Source organism: Phyllopteryx taeniolatus, chromosome 12 (genome assembly GCF_024500385.1).
Source record: "Phyllopteryx taeniolatus isolate TA_2022b chromosome 12, UOR_Ptae_1.2, whole genome shotgun sequence".
Taxonomy (NCBI): domain Eukaryota; kingdom Metazoa; phylum Chordata; class Actinopteri; order Syngnathiformes; family Syngnathidae; genus Phyllopteryx; species Phyllopteryx taeniolatus.
Window position 1 is genome coordinate 11,649,268 of NC_084513.1, and position 21,572 is coordinate 11,670,839.

A 21,572-nucleotide genomic window follows, 5' to 3' on the forward strand; every position below is an offset into this window, starting at 1 on the left:
CCAACTTAAAAATATATTTCTTAAACAAGTATTTTCATTTGGCTGGGACATATCACATGGTTCTACTATTGCCTTAGAGTAATGCAACTTTTTTGATTTACGAAAATATACAGTTAGTTACACTAAAGGGCTATACTGACATTACCTATCACATCCGCATTGGTCTGTTTCAGTGATTCCTGTCCACCTGAGGCCCCTTATTACTAAAGCCTCGCAAGACGTAGAGTGACGTTCCCTCTGAGATCAGCACGAGTGTGTGACGCTGTAGATGCAAACACAAAGTGGAGGAATGGAGCAGCACAATGTGAAATTGCATGGCCCGAGCACGCGCATATTTGTGGCGGGAGGACAAAAAAAAAAAAGTAGCCGTAAAACAATACTCGGGAATGTGAGTCTGTAAGTGCAAATGTTGGGACGCTTGTACTCAGTTTCACACTTCTTAAACCTCTCATAAAGCTTCCCAACTAGCATTGTGACAAGATTTCCCAAAAATGACAGTCTGTCAAAATGCCGTTGGGATGGCCACTTCAACCTGAGTACGATGCACGAAGAATTCAGAAAATCGGATGATGGGTTCTGAAAAAAATAATAAAATTTGTTTAGGAAAAAAAAAATCCCTTTTTGAGGAACATTTTTATGTGATATCACCCTATAGAAAATCTGGTCAAGAAAACACCTTTAAATTTGAATAAAACAGTAAACCCCTCGAGCATTTCATTTTGCTACTCGGGGAACCCCTTCTCTGATTGGCTGACAAGTTTCTGTTAAAAATATCCACCAATAAGCTTGTACAGACCAAAATTCTCAGGGGTTCTTCAAGTTTCGACGTCATAATTACCGTGACGTTTCAAACAGCTTCTCTGCCCTAAAAACTTAAATAGCACAAATGCAACATTATTAGTGAGTAAAGCAGTGTGGGTGGTAGAATAGGTCAGGTCAATTGTTTTTTGTGAGTTTATTTATTATGGAGGATTTTAGAAGTGTTTTGAAGTGCCCATTCAGTGTTTTATAGACAATTCCATAAAAATGGGCAAAAACCTCCTCTGTCCAAATTTTGCCAATTTAATATTTTTTTTCACAAATCGATACCATTGGTAAGTACGTGGGTAGGCTTATGTTGTTTTTGCACATTTTTGACCAATATAACTTGTTGAAAATGGCTTTCTTTCTTTGAGGATGCAATGTTAATGGATCATAATGGCTCAACACACTGTTTTTTTGTTTTGTTTTCCTGAAAAGTGATGGTTTTGGAGATGTAAGTTTTCTACCTGATGCCTGAGAAATACCTGTATTTAAGCAATTTTGCTCTATAATATACTGTTGTCATGTCATTGTTATGCTTGACTGACAATTCCAAGCATTTGAGGATTTTTTTTCTCTTTCCCCTCCAGAGAAACTTTCCGTGGCTTCTAAAGGCAACTTGTTAATATTTCACCCTTCATCAAATACGAAGCTTCCCAGGAGGCAAATGTTTAGCTGAGTCCAGAAAGCAGTTTCACATTACTTTTTTATTTATTTGAGCTCCTGGTGTTCATTAGCGCATAAATAGCTCACAGGGTTGTTAATAGAGGGATAGTGAGACAATTACTGGGCATAGCATTGCTTAATAAGTGAGATTCCCATAAGGTTGAAGATTTCTGAAGAGTTGCTTCTGTCAAGTGCAGTTGTTTTGGGAAGAGTTCTGGGTCGTTTGACATGAGAAAAACGGGCTTGCGAGACTCCCTTACCACTTTACATTATCCAGAAATATACATTACACTAAGATCTGCCAAGCCGACATCATGTACGTTATTGCCCGTGGCTGTCTTAGTTTGGATTCCATCCTTGTGACACATGAAATATGATTTTTATGTGGAAAAACATGCACAATGTCCTGGCTCTTTTAATTTCAGGTTTAGTCACTTTAGGGAGCCTGAGCTGTTACTGTAAGTACTGAGAACCTTGTAAAACATGCCTTGACATTTTGGAGGGTAACCATCATGGGACTGAAGTAAATTGCCTTTCACACACCGTCATCCTTGACAGGCATGAAGCTACGTATCAATCATGGCGCAAACCATCAAGGACAGGAAGCATCATTCACTTTCTGATACTATTCTAATGACTGGCTCAAACCTGTTATCCGCAGTAAGAAACCACCTGGCTTTGCCGCCAGGCACTACTTCGAATGCACCTGCATAGTCGGATCTCACGAGAACTTGTGCAAATGCTACAATTCAATCCAATTTATAGAGAAGAAACTACACTGAGCACAAATATACAGTAAAAGCAACACTTTTGTTTTTGTTCCTGTTTTTCACGAGCTGAACTAGAATATTTAGAATTTTTCTATGTACAATAAAAGACCAATTTCTCCCAAATATTGATCACAATTCTGTTTAAGTCTGTATTATTGAGCACTTCTCCTTTGCCGAGATAACCCATCAAATGGAGTGAAATGGTATATTTTATAGTGGCCTTTTATTGCGGGCAGCCAAAGGCACACCTGGTAATAATCATGCAGTCTAATCAGGAGCTTGAGGTTGATGTATTATCTTGGCAAAGGAGAAGCGCTCACTAATACAGATTTAGACCAATTTGTGAAAAAATATTTGCGCGAAATTGGCCTTTTGTGAAGAAAAAGTACAAGTCAGCTCATCAAATTGGGAATTAAAAAAACAATAGTGTTGCATTTATGCTTTTGTTCAGTATTATATGCCCTAACAGCTTTGGAATTCTGGCAAAATAACGTTTTGTTTCGTGTGGCATGTCTATGTTTGTAGTGTATGTTGTTGCAGACACTTGCCATTTTTTGTGGAATGTGTCACCACGGGGTTTGTCAAAGAGTGCAGTATCTTGTCTTGTATCTAACAACGTAGACCATGTGATGCCAGTCTAGTGTTTCATTTGTTGGCACATTTGTGTACATTTTGGTTCCAATATCTTCCTCTGTCTTGTTCCTGGTATAGCAGCAATCAGCTTGTCATCTGTCTTGAATAAAGAAGCGTATTTCCGTTACAACCACATCATACTACGTCTCTTCACATGTAAAAAATGTGATGACTTTTGTGTACTCCTTCCACAGTCGAATGAGAGCTCTGCTTTTTGTCCATGTGTTTTCACACGTTGTGGGTCAAAATCGATCGCAAAATACGTCGTTCCCCAGCAGTGGAATTGATCGTCTGAGCCACACTTTGCAACGCTAGTTGCAGGAAAGACAAATGTCAAGTTTAGGGCCTTTCTGCCTGCCATGTCTTGTGTTTCCTACTAAATTATTGTGAGGGCATGTTGACCTGTACTTGTGCAATATCCTGTGCAGTTGCAGAAGTACAGGTAGTGCTCCACAGAATTGTTTTATGATGTTTGAGCTAAGGGCAGTACTGGCTTTTGGTTAGCATGTCTGCCTCATAGTTGAGAGGTTCAGAGTTTGACTATCAGCATTTTCTACCTTTACCTGCTTGTGTGGGTTTTCTCCGGATACTCTGGCTTCCACCAACATTCCGAAAACATGCATATTAGGTTAATTAAAGACTCAAAATTGTCCATTGGTGTGAATGTGAGGGTGAAATGTAAATGGCTGTGTCTAGATGTGCCCCGAAAGTGACTGACGACCGATCCAGCATGTACCAAAACATCTCTGCCCAAAACAGCTGGGATAGGCTTCAGCTCATCCGCCACCCCAATGAGGACAAGCGCTATAGAAAATGGATGGATTGATGGATGAATGCAACATTGCTAAACATTACAGTTTTATACAATGGTCCTTTGACTTACGAGTGCTTTAACTTCCAAGTTTTTGTAGTTATGAGCTGTCGCTTGCTCAATTTATTTTGTTATTTTATGTTGCTAGCCAAAATTTGAGTTAAGAGAAACCTTGAGAGACACTGCTCGAGTGAAGTGAAAAAAATAGGGCAATTAAGGTAATATTATGCCCTGGCATGTGGAAAATGATGCAAATGACACTTGCTGATGCACTTTACTGTTTACTGAACAGGACAAGCAGTCAAACACACAAATACAAATTGAGAACACTCGTAAGGAGCTGCTGTAAGACACAACTCAGGCCCAGACACTCACAGAGTCATTAGGCCACGCCCCTTAGAGGCACATTTAATCCACAAATAGCCCGTAGGTGTGAATGTGAGTGTGAATGGTTGTTTGTTTGTATGACCAGTTCAGGGTGTACCCCGCCTCCTGCCCGATGATAGCTGGGATAGGCTCCAGCACTCCCGTGACCCTTGTAAGGATAAGCGGCTCAGAAAATGGATGGCTGGATGGATAATACATTACATACGGAAATTATAATTTATAAAACCACTTCTTTGCCTTCTCTTTTATTATGTTTGAATACTATTTTGTACAATGCAGTGTTAGTTTTCGTGATGAAAAAATTGTGGTTGTTTCTTGGCAGCTGGAACGGATTAAAGGCATTTTAATTAATTTCAATAGGGAAAATGTATTTGACATGCGAGTAAATTGAGTCACAAGCTTGATCACAGAGCAAACAAAACTTCTAAGTCAAGGTATCCTAGTTATCACTGTAACATATTTCTGGAGTGTAGCAAGTAAAACCTTATCTTCATTCATTAGAGAGCTGAGGTATTTGGAGGAAGTAGGAAGGTGGGGCTGGGAAGGATGCACTTGAGCTAGACCGGTAGGCCTGTGACATAAAAATGTCTGCCCTTTGTTCTTTCCCTTCCTCTCACGCTAGCGTGAATAGTAACATTTGCTTACAATGGCCGATGTTAAGACAGAGCTGTCCTTCATACCTGCGCCCTCCACTTCCTCCATTAATGCCTGTGTTAGTTAACGGGCCATTGTTTACGGTCCGCCGCAGCACACAAGCCAGCAGCCTTTTTCCTGCGCTCTGTGAATAGACCATCAAAGAACGGCTGTGCTTCCCACAGGCTTAACTCATAGTGGTCGGTTCAGCACAGAGTATGACGGCACGAGCGTCTGATCCGGCCCAGAGCTGACCTCCCTGTGGCCCTTAGCGTGACGGTCCAGCATCCTCCCTGTGGCAGCAAACTTGGGCATAGAACCTCTAATTACAGATAAAAGTGCTATTATTAATTTTAGCAGCGGAATTTTAGTTTTAGTTTTTATTTAGTTTGGGAATGGCTTCAAGGGTTTAGTACTGAGCCTGCTTTTCAATGAAGTTTGGTTAGGCTCGTGTATGATGAATTGGCAATATCTATCCATTGATAGTGTTTGTCCTCATTGGGCTCATGAAGCTCCAATGAAGAAGACATATTTTCATAACTGTATGGACACAATAATTAGAATGTAATCCATTCATAGCCAATCACATATTATCAGTTGGAACCTTACATTTCACTACAGGGCTCAAAACACTCAAATAAAGGGATCCCCAATCTCCAGGTGTAGACCGGTACCGGACCAGAGAGACTGAACCAAAATATTGTATTGCAGTTGTGTTACATGAATTGGCATTAGTTCTATGAGGTCAAACAGCCTTCGAGGTTGGGAAGGTGTCTGAATTGAATTGGATGAGTATGTCGAGGGGTGAGGACGAGCGAGTTTAACGGGAGAGAGGAGCGTTTGTGTGGGTGTGGAAGGCAGAAAGGTTGAATGGACAGTGAGTTGAAAGTTTTTTTTTTTTTTTTTTTGGCATGGTGATAGCTGACAGGAATGTTTATTGTCTCAAAAAAGAGGTCGTTGATCGGCCACCCCTTATCCGCTTTTCATCGATTGGGAAGATGCTACGATATTTTATTGATCATCAGAGTATGAAAGTAGTTTCATTTTGAAAATAAAATAAGTTAAAAACAAAAACAAATGTGCTGTTCAAAAAGGGGAACAGGTCAAATAATGACACAAAAGGGTCAGCAACTACCAAGAAAAAGAAAGTTGTATTTAAAAGACACTATCGGGAGTCCTACTTAAGGTAGGGGTTTATTGGTAGTTGACTCATATGCACCAAATGGCTCGCAAATGAGGCACTAAATCCATCAAAACTGCTTTGGCACATGGAGCCCAAGTACCCGACATTTAAAGACAAGCCTTTGGAGGTTTTTTGTTTTTTTTCTGAAAGAGAAAAGATGGGACTGGCTTGTTGGAGAAAAGCAAGAGCTCACTAAATACTGCAACTACATTCAGTGTAATGATGCATTGTAAATCTTAATAAGTTGTTCTTGTTTGTTTCTATGCTGGTCTATCTAAATATGTCCTTATGTGAAAACCGTTCCGTGGTGTCAAAATGGTTGGGGGAGAGGGGGGGGAATCCTGCTGGCTGCGTCATGTCGAAGATGATCCGGGCTTCGGCTTGTTCGCTGTTGTCTTCCGCCTAACAGGATGAAGCATGTTTATACATGAACCGCTTTCCCACCAGAGGCACCTGGGACAAACAATTGTCTACATATATATGCAGCTCTTAACCACCCTTGGTTTCCTATTTCTTCTCTCTAAGAAAACGCTTCCATTGGGCTGCAGTTTGTGACATTTTTTATTGTGTTCTTTTTAAGGAGTTGTACAGTGCAGTTGTTTCAAATGTCACCAGTGTGCAGTCATCTTTAATATCCTTAACATCACATACTGTATAGTCCCCCTATTACATTTGTCTTTGGTATGGAACTGCAGTTGTTTCCCTGCTCGCACAGAGCAAATGTAAATATTGAGGGTCCATTCAGGCACAGTGTCCACAAAGCATTCTCACTGCTTTGTTGTAATATCAGAAGGCCCCCTCAAAGCCCTTGCGCACCTGCGGTTAAAGTTTGACAGCATACCACGTAGCCCAAGGCCCCTTTCTTAGTAAACTTTTTTTTAAAAAGAACAAAGTTGTAGCTGCATTACAATTCACCATTGTAATGTCTGATGTTGATTGTGGCCTCTTTTTGTACAATAAGTGTAGTAGTTGTGCAATACATCACTCATTTACTCAGATAGCTTGTTTGATGTTTTTAGATTCTATGTAAAGTAGCACATAGCAACGGTTTAACCGACACACTCAACTGGTTTCTTACACATTTAGCTACAGTATGTAGATAAGGAAATAGTCCTCAGGTCTTATAGGCCTAATATGCACCTTTCACCATATGGCCTTATAGCAAAAATTTCATAGGCTTATACAAAGCTTGGGAAAAAAAAAAAATATATATTTTTTCTCTTAACACCCCTTATTGTGGATAGTCCTGTTGGGAGAAAAAGAAAATATTTTGATACTTGCAAGGTACGTTTAGATCTAGGACTGTTAAGATTAATTGAATAACTCAAATAATTTGATTACAAAAAAGGTCAAAGCAAATCTATGCCTCGAAGCTTCGCTGGGATTATTTTTAGAAATGGACTAATGTTGCAGCAGTCACACGCACGACTCTATGTAGAAATACTGGAAGTTGATGCGATGGTGGCGAGCAAGGAGGAAAAACTATGTCTGGAATCATTTCACACGAAACAAGGAAGATACAGTGCAATGTGTACCATAGTCGCATATCTGCGTTCGCCAACACAAGGTAATGTAACAATGTTGACTCATTTGATATAGCCTACCATCACTAGTTGGAACCTATTGTAATGCCCTCACAAGTGGTCAAGGATAGACAAAGCAGCCAGTGCATTTTCAATCGCTTCATTAAGCAAATGCAAAACGTAAGCAAATGTAAGCAAAACAAACAGGTAGTAAGCACATTCAAACACGAGCTACCGATGGCCACAACTTACTCGTCACAAGTCACTCAACACGGAGCCAGCCAACCCTACACTCTCATTCACCGATGCCTACGTCACTCAAGAATGCTAGGCCCCGCCTTTTAAAGTCACAGATACTACAGTAGACCATGAGGATGGCGACCCCAAGAGGACCAAAACCTGCACCTCACATGCACATTATTGTGCCTAATAATATAAAAATAAGATTTTCTTCGATCACTCCATTAATCAGAGGGATACAAATATTCAATAGCTGCAACCCTACTTAGATACCAAATGCTACAACAAGCCCAAGAAAAAGCAAAAAAAAAAAAAAAGCCAGACTTCATTGGGCGTGTTTTGTTTCTTATTTTGATGGTAGGAACAGCCTAATACCACTTTAATGAAGCCGCTCCTTAGGAGGTGAATGGCATTATAATCATGGAGATTTACTGTTGCTGGTGGTAACAGAAGGTGGATTTTCAAAACGAGAGCGGTTTTATTTGTACAAGTTCTCTAAACTCTTTACTTAAACTGAACTTGGCCTGGTTGAGAAGACAATTCAGAGCTGTGATAGCCCTACGCATACCCAAATGCCAGTCAGAGCAGTGTTTCAGATGACATCATCAAGGACAGAAAGAGATGGATTGAGAGGCTCTCCCACAGCAACCTTAAACTGGGCTTGTGCAGTTGAGAATGCCCGGACTTTTTTATGTTTTGTTTGTAAAAAGCAAGGCCTTATTTGGAGGGAGACGTTCATTTTTCTTTACTGGAATCACTCCTCGGCTTCTATTAATACAGCAGGGGACACTAGGCTAGGTTGCTTAAGAACCACATCACTATTGTTTAGGCTGATGTTTAGTTAAGCATTTATTTACTGCTTTCCAATTCTGTGAGACTATTACTCACGTTTAATGCAATCTCAAATGGCCAAGTTTAGTCATACAGCGTCAATTACACGTGGAATTCGGGGCATTCGATTGTTGTCCTCCTCAGTGAGATAACACCACGTGCTCTTTTTCTGTATACGTGTTAGAGCATTCTTTCCATGTAGTCTTGCACTGGTGACCTGCGGAATTCGGAATGCTGTGGGAAAATTACCAGGCCGTTGCCAGCTTAACTGTATCCAATGGCGATATGCACTATTTTGGTTAAAAGGTCCTGTGTTTGAATAACATCTGATTTGTTTGTGTTTTAAATACCTTTTTAATTAATCCCAATTAGAAAATAGTGGGAGTTGAACTGCTGCTATCATAACACCTGCATTAACTGCACAGACAAGTCACATTTTGACATTCCTAACTGCCATACAAGTCTAAAAATAAAATAGTAAAAATAAAGTACCCATTATATAATAAAAGTAAACAGACTACAGTTGAGCCAAATTATGAGCTTTTTGATATACAAGCGGCGGCACGGTGGACGACTGGTTAGAGCGTCTGCCTTACAGTTCTGAGGACCTGGGTTCAATCCCCGGCCCCACCAGTGTGGAGTTTGCATGTTCTCCCCGTGCCTGCGTGGGTTTTTGTCCGGGCACTCCGGTTTCCTCCCACATCCCAAAAACATGCATGGTAGGTTAATTGAAGACTCTAAATTGCCCGTAGGTGTGAATGTGATTGCGGATGGTTGTTTGGTTGTATGTGCCCTGCGATTGGCTGGCAACCACTTCAGGGTGTACCCCGCCTCCTGCCCGAAGATAGCTGGGATAGGCTCCAGCACTCCCGCGACCCTTGTGAGGATAAGCGGCTCAGAAAATGGATGAATGGATGGATAGATGATATACAAGCCGTCGTTCTGACAGTTTTTTGCTTCGCCCTGTGAGAAAAAAACCTTTTGAAACCAGAGCCGTATTGTGATAGTGAACTCAACTCAACTCGCTTCACAACAAGTAGCAGTTGCGGAGGACTACCATCGCTATGCTCTGCCACAATTAGGGCCATTTACAGTTCTGTGGTTTTTATCACACATTTCCTCTTTGCCACCCCTGCTACCGATCTGTGGTGGCATCACAAAAAAAGCCCCAAAAAAACATAACACACTTGATGAGTTAATGATGCCTTGAGAGATAATGGTGAAATCTCGCATGATGTCATGCATGAAGGTGGTTTCACTACTAAATTGTGTGTAATTTACCATCAAATTTGGAACTACAAATTGTACGACATTAACGGCATTCAGCTTCATCTTCTCTCTTCCTTTTCTTCAAGGTCTCTTCAGAGAGGACTCCAGGAGTGTTGCCATGTTCAAGGCAGTATTGAAAAAGAACAGAGATGGGGGCAAGGTGAGCAGGAAGGATTCAGGTATGTAGAAGATGGGGAGGTAGAAGACGGAAATGTACTTCTGAAACTTGAACACGAACCTGCATACTTTAGCTGATCATACTGTCTGGTATTCGACAGCGTGATAAACAATGCTGAAGCCGGGTACAAACATAATTTTGCTCTATAGTTACGGATAACCTGTATTTGCTGAAGTTTTTTTGTTGTGTGTAGATGCTAAAGAACCACAATAAACAAACCAATCAATCGGAATACGAGTCTGTGTTCTCTTAACTGGAGCACACCCTTCTGTTCCTTGCCACTCTACAATAGAACTAGCTGGAGACATCATACACCCTTTTTGTGATCCTCTCTGTTATAACGCCTCTATGTGACAAGCCTACTGCATCACCCACTTATTTTGGTGTTTAACAACTTCATGTCATGATAGCTTAGCGAGCTATCCAAGCATCCACAATCCACTCACATATGGTGGCGTAACTCGTCCGGCGTTGCCTCCCAGTTTTAGTTGCACTTGGTTTTTCACAGCGACTGCGGGATGGGGGCGCATGGAGTCACAGATCAACAGGGACGGTGACGTGTGGAAAAAAACAGCCGGTATCTTTACGTACACCTCACTCAGCCACTCTCTCATTTTCTCCTCGTCTATCCAGCCCTTTTGATTGGCCTTAACGATGACTTCGGCTGGAAACTTTTCTTTAGGCAGCGTCTTCCTCTTAAAAATCACTATTGGTGGCAGTTTCTGTCCATTACCATGGCAACCAGTGCTACAGTGCTGGTCCCCTTCTTCTCTACAGTGTGGTTCACCGGGATGTCGAAAGTGAACGAAAGTGAGGGGAACCTCGTCCATGTTGGTGATGTGGTTGGGCTGGATGTGTTTGTTGGCAATCTGTTTACTGCAGTAGGAGCGGAAGATGGCCAGCTTTTCCTTGTAATCCGTCGGAAATTGCTGTGCCATGGTAGTCCTTGGATGGATAGATGGCGCCGTTTCATAAAACGAAAGCACCAAGACGGACCTCCTTGAAAATGTTCGATTTTCATTTCTTCTGCAAGCGTTATTGCCCTCAGTCGAATGGTGACTGTAGAGACGCTTCTCCCGGCTGTTCTTTGCTCATTAATCCATTGCTCGAGTTGGTCTTCCAACTCGGGCCACCTCGCCTTGTTTCTGCGGAAACTCAACTTCGTCTTCTTGACTTGGCGAAGCTCGTTTTCCTGCTTCCTCCACTTGCAAACCATGGATTCGTTGATCTTGAATTCTCTCGCGGCTGCTCGATTCCTATGTACCTCCGCGTAACTGACAGCTTGCAGTTTAAACTGTGCTTCGTAAGCATGTCTCTTCGTAGGTGCCATTTTCGGGGGTCCTTAGCCAAACCGATGTTTTTTGCACAATGCACATACCGGCGCTATATACCTACTGGAGGCGTGCCTTGAACGTCCTCCTTCACACGCACTCTTTCCCCTTTACATCCGCATGCTGTACTCAGTCACATCCGCCTTTCCTCTATATAAGCAGCGTGTCGGCAGGAAATGCTCCCAGTCAGTCAAGCGGAGCGCTCATCGAAGTCACACAACAACATTTAGAGATTTTGGAACTCGGTGCACACATAAGGCGCGCCACATTATAAGGCGCCCCGTCCATTTTGGAGAAAATTTAAGACTTTTAAGTGCTCCTTATGGTCGTGAAAATACGGTACTTTGATTCACGGCTGTGGTGTCCTTGAGCAAGACACTGATACCCCGAAATGCTCCCCGGGCGCTTCAGCTGCCCCCTGCTCCAGTGTGTTCCACTAACATGTGTATGTGTTCACTGTGATGGGTTAAATGCAGAGAACAAATTTCGTGTGCATGCATGCATGTTCATGACAATAAAAGATGATTCTTCTTCTTCTTCTTCTTCTTCAGTCTGCAACTGTGTCCCACATTACAAGGTTGAGGCAATAAATACATTAAAATAACAAATATTGAAGCCGTAATTTCTTAATTGTTATGATTATAGAGTAATGATTATATTATATTGTGTAATTGAACAATATGCAGAATTATTTTTATCCTATTACATAACATACTGCAATAACTGTCCCACGGTAATGTTCTTGACATAATTTTGGAAATTTAGACAAATTGTTCTGGAAGTACTAATAATTGGCATAATAATTACTCTTGGTGTTTCCAGTTTTGCCCTTTGGCTCCTCATTTTCAGTTTTCGGTTTCGGCTAAGATTTAGCATTTCGGTGCATCGCTAATATTAAACTTTGATGTTTAAAATTGATAGCTTGACTGTTTTCCGAGCATATCGTGGAGCAAAATTTACTCTTAACACACCCCACACCACAGAATAATCACTCAGGATAATCTTTTCAAGACATTTGATAAACTTGCTTTATACTAAAAGGGGGGATGGGTCTTAAATTACACCCGATTATCGGTATGTGTGTACATGGTTTAAGTAATTTCAAACCTGCCCTTTTTGGTAAATACTGTAAACGGAACTATATCACTAGTGAACCAATCAGAAAGTTGATATGACCTCACAAAGTTCAACAAAATCTTTAAATGAAAGTATAGATTAGATTAGATTATAGATTTTTTGCCCCATTAGCTTTTGTGAGCCACACCAGGACTCTTAACTGTGTTATGAATTGAAATCTAAGCAGCCTGTGACAGTTTAATCTGTTCATCAATTCAGGTTGGTTTATGTTGAACAGTGAGACAGAACAGCAGGACTGTATTCCTGCTGAGAAGAAGCAGTATAAAAAGCAGCCTTTATCGCTTACATGTTTTGGTAAATATTCCAAAATGCATCGTTTTTTTACTTTCAGTTCAGAGACGGACATTTTTACTCTTTTTATATATTAGACTGCGACTAAAGAAACAGCCTTGCCTTATGTGTCATAGCAGATGTTTTCTTTCCTTGGATACATGACATGAGTTGAAATGACTCACTGTGAGTGAACAGTTGTTTACTCATCCTCTGCTTAGACAGTGTTCAATAGTGACCATTTCTGCTTGGACTGCATTTACGTGCCTAGGCTTGCATCAATCACCACCCGGGGACAACTTTTACCGCCTGGTTTCCCCCTGCTTTGTACAGAAGATACAGCAAGTCTTCCAGTTCTGTTGTCTCAGTGCTCTAGTGAGTTGTTTTACTCCTCAACAGTTAACACCAGGCTTGATTTATCCTTGCTTGTTGTATCTAATTGTCGCATGCGGCCACACACTCGAAGAACGAGAGCTGCAGCTTTATGGCTCCTTTATCCCAGCCTCATTCTTCCAGTTGGAGACCATTCGTCATGCCCCACCGACCCTGTCTGCCTTTCTCATGCTGGGACAATAAAACGGGGCGACTCCTCTTGATTGTTTAGGGCTCTCGAGACAGATGAGAGGTCACCTCAGAGACACTCTGTCCCTCTGGTAGCCCTGCATGATGGCCTCATTCACAACACTAGGGTCTATTCTTAATCTTAGGGCGTTATTTTTTTTTTAATGGGCAGTCATGTGGGTCACTTCCTGTAAAACAGATAAGACAGTTAAACTGTACAGTAATAGCATGCAGTAAACGCGAGTTATCTCGAGACATCTTTTGATTATGCCACAGAAATTAGTTTGATTAGTTTTTAAAACAACCGGCACTGTGGACGACTGTTTAGCACATCTGCCTCACAGTCCTGGGGCCCCGCCTGTGTGGAGTTTGCATATTCTCCCCGTCCGTGCCTGGGTGGGTTTTCTCCGGGCACTCCTGTTTCCTCCCACATCCCAAAAACATGCATGGTATGTTGATTGAAGACTCTAAATTTCCCGTAGGTGTGAATGTGAGTCCGAATGGTTGTTTGTTTCTATGGCTGGCGACCGGTTCAGGATGTACCCCGCTTGCCGCCCGAAGATAGCTGGGATAGGCTCTGGCAGCCCGCGATCCAAGTGAGGATAAGCGGTAAAGAAGATGGATGGATGGATAGTTTTTAAAACATTAAACACCAGATCTCTATAGTAGGTCACACATCTTCATATTCAGTCTGTTTTGGAAGTCTTTTGTCTCTCAATTATGTCAGTAAAACCTGTTTCTGAAGTTTGTCCTGATTAAATATGTCCTTTCAGCTTGCAGACATTTTATTTGCCCATTAAGGTTAGAATGAAATGACATTTTATTTGCCCATTAAGGTTAGAATGAAAGAAGAATAATAATAACAGTCATGCATCAGCATACGTGGCCCCTGACATGGTGGCTGTTGACTGGAGACAACTTTAAAGCAGTCAAGGAAACTTTGTTTCCCATTCCAGATACCAATGCAGTCATTAGCTTTCCTTTGGGATTGCCACATTGCCAATACCACAAAAACACAGCTAGCTAATTTGGTCTCTCCTCCTAGATTCCTCCTCTCTTCCGTGATCTCCTCCCTCACTGGATTGCCCTTTAGATTCCCTTCTAAGTACTTTTTTATGGTGTCCCATGGTGGAAGTGGGATGCTGGTTTGCTGGGGCCTGTTGCCTTTGATGGAAACATGTACGAGGACACATTCGTCTGCAAGGATATTGGGCCTAGAAATAGTTGTAAGTGAATTTATAGCTGGAATCTTATTAACTGACCATTATGACTTAATAGTAAACTTTACATAGAAAATACACTTATTTCCACAGCGTAATTTGACTCCCCATTTGCATTTCTACCAGAAAAAACAGGTACTACCAGGTCTAATACCTGGCTAGCCTGACATCAATGTGTGCCAAGTCGATCCCAGAATGGCGCTCTTGTATTGGTGACTACTGCTCATTGGTCGAGTAGATTCGACATTGCCGCCTCATTGTAACATTTTAGGATACACAGGACACAAATGGACAATGACTAAGTTACAATATTATACTCCACCTAAATGGGCTCTTTGCACATAATGCCGTATCATCATGTCCTTTGAAAATATTCTTATTATATTACGGTTTAGTGGCACGGTGGACGACTGGTTAGAGCGTCTGCCTCACAGTTCTGAGGACCGGGGTTCAATCCTCGGCCCCGCCTGTGTGGAGTTTGCATGTTCTCCCCGTGCCTGCGTGGGTTTTCTCCGGGCACTACGGTTTCCTCCCACATCCCAAAAACATGCATGGTAGGTTAATTGACGACTCTAAATTGCCCGTAGGTGTGAATGTGAGTGCGAATGGTTGTTTGTTTGTATGTGCCCTGCGATTGGCTGGCAACTAGTTCAGGGTGTACCCCGCCTCCTGCCCGATGATAGCTGGGATAGGCTCCAGCACGCCCACGACCCTCGTGAGGAGAAGCAGCTCAGAAAATGGATGGATGGATATTACGGTTTACCCTCCTCCCATCTGCCGTCCTACGACAGCCGTGTTTTCATAGTCGAGTAATCAGACGAGTATGTTCCAATGTACACACCGTCATCCAAATTCAACAGAATCTTAACCAACCATGGATTTCCCAGTGGTTTAACTCACTTACGGTACATGTATTGCTTTCCTGGACACCGCAGTGCGTGAAAACATAAAATTAAAAGGAGAAAGAGACTTGTGAAAGAAAGAGATCCAGGAACTAAAAATTAACTGGATTACAAAGATTTGCTGTCTCTGATAAGGTCATTCGCTTCTATTAGGTAAGTTGGAGAAAAGCTACCCAGAATGTTAAACAGCCCTACATTATTAACACTAACCCTAACCCTCAACTGGCAGGCAAACTAGACCAACTAGAATAACTTGAAAAACCACATCCTGGGCATTTTAAACCCAAGTTATTTTGAAAACCCGATAAAAGAACAATACAAGATTATTTTAAAAACTATATATGGCATGGGTCCTTGAAAAGTGAAGACAGTTTGCAATTTGGGTATTTTTGCAAAAAACATGAAGTCGACGCCTTTGCCTTTGCGGGCCTTGAGTTTGATACCTGTGACTTACACGGACGATGTACGTCTGTGATGGATAGTTTGAGCAAATTCTGTAAACATAGCATTTAGAATATTGCAATTGTTCAAAACTGGAAAAGACAGAGCAGCTCTTCCTCAATGCGGGAGATTTTGTGCAACGAGACCATTGGTCTTCTTCCCATGGCCAAGACCCAAATGCTGAGATGTAAATACTGGAGACCCTCATTGTCTTCCATTGTTGTTGTTGTCTCATTTCAACTGATAATTCAATGCAGGTTGGTTTTCACAGTTTGAAGTGGAAAACCGACTGGCCCAAACTGAGCTGAGTAGAGCAGAGCTGAGCCACTGTGCAGTGTAAAAGTGCCATATGTGGAGGCGTGAGTGCGGCTTAGGCCATGGAAAACCCCATAAAATGTTGCTGATGATCCAGGAATTTTCTATTTATCATTGCAGGAGTTCAGATTCTACCAGAAACGATGTTCATCTATCCTTTTTTGGGGGACTTGGAAGTCAGTTTGATATGCTCTGTAGCACCACTTACAGGATTAGAGTGAAACAGTATTGAACGCAATATATGGCTTTTCAAATTACGAGGAGGGAAGTATTTATCTGGCATTGATGTAGGTCTTCAAATTTAGGAGTTTCTTCGTAGTTTTAATCGTTTTTGGACTGCCCGACCATGTCCTTGAATCCTGGCTCTTGGTGATCTGAAATACTGTCCCAAAAACTTGGAACATAGAAAGCTGTTTTGCCAAGATCAGACTACACGAATGTAGTCAGATTTGGACCCGACAGACATGTCAGAGACAAACAATCATCACTGTCGTGGCTTATCGTTTGAGTCATGAGTCCTCGACTAAGCGTCGTTACCCTCACGTTACCTGACTTAACCTCGTAGTGTGACATCAGGACCACGACACATTATTATTTTTTTCCTCATAGGGTGACATGTTCTACGTGGTCCTGCGATTGTTCCTAGACATTGACAAATAGTGTGATGGAGTGCCCAAACGCCCGTGACCCATGCCCTCTCGCTCTCTTTTCTGCCGGGAGCGTGACTGCTGGAAGCGCCTGTTGTTCCTGCAGAGTCAAGCCCTGGTAAACCCCGTGGTTCCCGTACTTGTGTCCCACGGTCCTGCATGCCCACAAACTCTTTCCCTGCTGCCTGGGCCAGGTTTTAGGTTCACTGACTGTGTGGTAATGCATTAAAGTGGCCTCCACCTTGAGCTTTGCATTCGATGATTTAATTGCTTCAGACAGCTGCCATACAGTTGTCTCTGTTGTGTGGATCACAGTGTTTATCCCACACTGCCATGCATCCTTTGAGACCATTGAGTTTCAGCTGTTTATCCCTCGTACACATACACATACAGCAGTTGTCATGACACCTCTCAGTTTATCTGGCAGGCTGGAGACAGAAGCTACACATGCACCTGTGTGAGGGGTAGCAGTACTGAGGAAGGGGAAGTTTCAGCCCTTCTCCCCTGCTGTGGTTTGAGAGTACCACCGGTGTACTTTAAACTGCATTAGTCAACAGCTGTAATAGACAATTTAAATTTCCCTTTTGATGACAGTTCTTTGGGCACCAGAAATCTTTCTTCTCGGGTATTTTTTCTGTTCTCAAACGCAGCACAAATTGCAGATGGGGCCGTCTTGCTTTCATCATCCCATGGTCTTGGACGGCAGAGGGTGACTTTTCTGTTTAAGCAAGAAATTTAATGAGGGCCAACTGAGGATAAGCACAGCGAGACAAGAATGTGAAATTAGTTCGCTGCTTTTACTGACTTTTTATGTCTTGTAATGTCATTTTTAATGGGCCAGTGGCTGATTTGGAATAACCTCATCTGGAGTTCCGAAAGAAGGTGAAAGATGAAGGGAATATTTATAATGTGTATACGCCAAGCACAAGTCCCTTGAATGTGTGTGTGTGTGTGTGAGACCAAGTGAGGGGGGCCATTAAGCACAGCAATGTGTTGCCTCAGCTGTGACTGGTACTTGTGCTGTCTCAACAGTTCTGTGAGTTTCTCGGGTGTTTTGACATGAAACAGTGACTTGTTGCAAAGGTTTTGACTCCACTAATTTGGTTATTTGGAGAAGGTTTAGTTTCTAGGGCATTCACACAGTTCTGAATAAATTAGCAATACCACAATGCCGCACACCGTGGTAATAAATTCCTGTTTTAAGACTTTAAAACCTGTGCATCACAGATGGGCATAGTAATCGAGTGTTATTGATTGCTAATTAATGGCATCTTGACACAGTTGATTAGCTGTCTAAAGTAGACCAACATGACATCTATTATGGGAAGTTGGCCTGGATCCACGCAGACCTCTGTTCTGGCATGAACCGCTGGGAGCATTAATCTACTTAATACCATTGCCATATAAACAGGAGTCTAGCACATTCATGGTTACTCCCACACAGAGGAAAGTGTTGTTAACAACCCTGCCAAATTTGAATGATTAAAAAATGGTACAAATATAATATAAGTACAAAATTAAAAAAATAATAAATATAATATTAAAAAAAGTACAATATAAAAAATTATGCTACATATAACTCCACATTTAAACCGTGAAAATATATCTGCGTAGAGCTTCCAATGGTTGGAATATATCCCACCGGCTCAACGTGGGGCTTTCCCACGCTCCGACAATGAGGTGCTCTAAAGCAGCCTGAAGCCCCGATCCATACACTGGCTGTCAGTTTATTTTTCCACCCTCCTCGCACTTCTGCCTTTTTCTGCGTAACGTGCACACTCATGGCCAACAATGAAGCGCTCTAAAGCGTCCACACCAGCGGACTATACGAAGGGAAGATGCAATTTTGGAGCGTCGGCATAGCTGGCTAAAAATTATTCATTCATCCTTAAGTCTCCCCATAATCGGACAAGTAATCTGTCAAATGCCCTAATATCACTTACTAATGAGTTAATGGTTACGTTAGTTTGTGAGGTAAAAATAAGTGATTTACCATACATCCATAAGGCTTTTTGAGCAGTTTCAGGCCTCACTGCTGCTTGTGCACACTTCCAAAGATAGCCCAAGCTCTGCGTAGGTTGCGCAAATGCTACATCTCTTGTATAGACTGTGTGTGACTGAAAAAAGAAACATGGCTCCAAACAAAGTCTGGCCGCTAGTTCCAGTGTCGGACTGCCCTCATGGGCCTGATCTTTCTCCGCGAACAGCTGGGTGGTAGCCTCTCCTCAAGCCATATCCACCACAGCCATTTTGAGACACACTCCCTTCGTGTCCTGTGGTTTCTGAAAGGAATCTCGAAAAACTCCCTCAAAGTGATCTTCATGGTAGCTGGAAGTTTCTTTTCTTTGGAAACCTGTGCTGCTCTCTAGGTGGAGGAAGGTGTGGTGTTTTTCTTATGTAATTGCTGGATGAGACTTTATATAGTCCCATCAGTAGAGGAAGAATTAATTGTTCATGTTCTGTCATTAGCCTTCACCCTGAGGCATTATGAGATAACAAACCCTTCAAAGTGAGGGCTGTATTTTACACCAAGACAGACCAACAAGTGCCTGGCATCCAGCTAACCATACATAGTTTGTTATACTCACAGGACAGAAAGTGGTACCACACAAGGACAGGTGAGAAGTCATGAAGGTCCAGAGCAATCATTTTGGACCAAAAAGATCGTCCAATCCGCATTGCTCGTAAATAACCCAACATGGATTTTTATTGACTTAAGTCTTAAATTCCCTTCTACCAATTTTTTTCTAAAACATGTGAAATGGCTCTTGGACTAATGTTTGCTATTTTTGTTCTCAGTAATGTTTGTCTAGATATTCATCTCCAGACTGTTAAGGTAGGGTTTAATATGGCGGAGAAAAGAATGTGAGGGATTCTACAAAGGGGACCATTGAGTGCACAGCGGCCTACATGGCTACCAAAGCGCTGGACAGCCAGCAGGCAATGATTTAGCAGGGCGTAGCTCAAACCACATCTTTTGGTTGTGCACACATTCATACATAAACACACGTACATGAACACGCCCACAAACCTCAGGTGTATCCACATTAGACACGCCCTGTCTCGCCTTTTGAAAAGCAAAATATGGGCTCTTGGGGAAGGCAGTGATCCTAGCCGACCAGTCTCAGTTTTCTGTTTGCTTTGACTCTCTCGCAACAAACATTAGGCCTTTTTTAATTTCACATCTTAAAACGTGAAGATTAGCTGTTTTGTAGATTTTTTTTAGTAGCTCAACATACTGTATTTAACCTGGAACATTAAAGGTCAATCACAATCCATTCTGGGATACCGGTTGACCTGTGATTTGTTTGTCTTTAAAAAAAAAACGGGGAACATTTTGAAAATACTTGACGGTACAGGCAATATTAAATAACAACCCCTTTGCTACCTGTGGTTAATTCCTTACTCATTGGGACATATCTAACTCCAATATGTGCTTAGGTGGTACAGTATACTAAAGCTTGTCTGGAACTGTGTTACAGTGGAGAGTAATCAACTATGAACAGAAATCCATTCTTTTTCCGTAGCGCTAATCCAGATTTGAACCCTTGTCCTCAGAACTGTGAGGCAGACGTGCTAAACAGTCGGCCACTGTGGCGCTCATGAATGGAATTTAGCAGGTAAGTTAATAAGGATCTAGAGATAAAATTATTTTGTTAAGTAAGCAGAAACCAGAAATGTATGAGTACGTACCTCAGCCAAGAGGAGGAAGCTATACAGTCAAAAGTAATATATTGAACATTTATAATATCAGCAATATTATTTGTGGGTTTTTTTCACAATATAATTCTAAGTTTTATTTTTGAGTTTGGTCTGCACAGAAATGTTCTCAAAATCACATTGAAATTTTCTAATTTTCTTAGCATTGCTAAGAGAATATATAACAGTAACCCATCCATCCATCAATCCATTTTCTACCGCTTATCCGAGGTCGGGTTGCGGGGGCAGTAGATTTAGCAGGGACGCCCAGACTTTCCTCTCCGCAGGAACTTCATCCAGCTCTTCCGGGAACATCCCGAGGGGTTCCCAGGCCAGCCGAAAGACAGTCTCTCCAGCGTGTCCTGGGTTGTCCCCGGGGTCTCCTCCCTGTGGGACGTGCCCAGAACACCTCACCAGGGAGGCGTCCGGGAGGCATCCGAATCAGATGCCCCAGCCACCTAATCTGGCTCCTCTCGATGTGGAGGAGCAGGGGCTGTACTCTGCGATCCACCCGGATGACCGAGCTTCTCACCCTATCGCTAAGGGAAAGCCCGGACACCCTGCGGTGTGAGGAAATGAGGAAACTCATTTCGTCCGCTTGTATCCGGGATCTTGTTCTTTCGGTCACGACCCACAGCTCGTAACCATAGGTGAGGGTAGGAACATAGATCGAACGGTAAATTGAGAGCGTCGCCTTTCGGCTTAGCTCCTTCTTTACCACAACGGACCGATGCAAAGTCAACATCACTGCAGACGCTGCACTGATCCGCCTGTCGATCTCCCGTTCCATTCTTCCCTCAGTCGTGAACAAGACCCCAAGATACTTGAACTCCTCCACTTGGGGCTGGATCTCATCTCCGACCTGGAGAGGGTACGCTACCCTTTTCCGACTGAGGACCATGGTCTCAGATTTGGAGGTGCTGATTTTCATCCCAACCGCTTCACACTTGGCTGCGAACTGCTCCAGTGAGAGTTGGAGATCACTACTTGATGAAGCCAACAGAACCACATCATCTGCAAACAGCAGAGATGCAATACTAAGGCCACCAAACCGGACCCCCCTCTACGCCTCAGCTGCGCCTTGAAATTCTGTCCATAAACGTTATGAACAGAATCGGTGACAA

General features: G+C 42.4%; 1 protein-coding gene across 6 annotated transcripts in view; it reads left to right on the plus strand.

Moving 5' to 3' along the window:
* tanc1b (tetratricopeptide repeat, ankyrin repeat and coiled-coil containing 1b) overlaps positions 1-21,572 on the plus strand; it is a 120,518-nt gene that overhangs the window by 5,830 nt on the left and 93,116 nt on the right. For 5 of the 6 annotated variants that reach the window (XM_061793065.1, XM_061793066.1, XM_061793071.1 and 2 more), the window contains one exon: positions 9,834-9,926. The exons of the other annotated variant lie outside the window; for it this stretch is intronic. In XM_061793065.1, the coding sequence (XP_061649049.1) occupies positions 9,834-9,926 (93 nt within the window). The remainder of the gene's footprint in view (positions 1-9,833; positions 9,927-21,572) is intronic. 6 annotated transcript variants of the gene reach the window in all.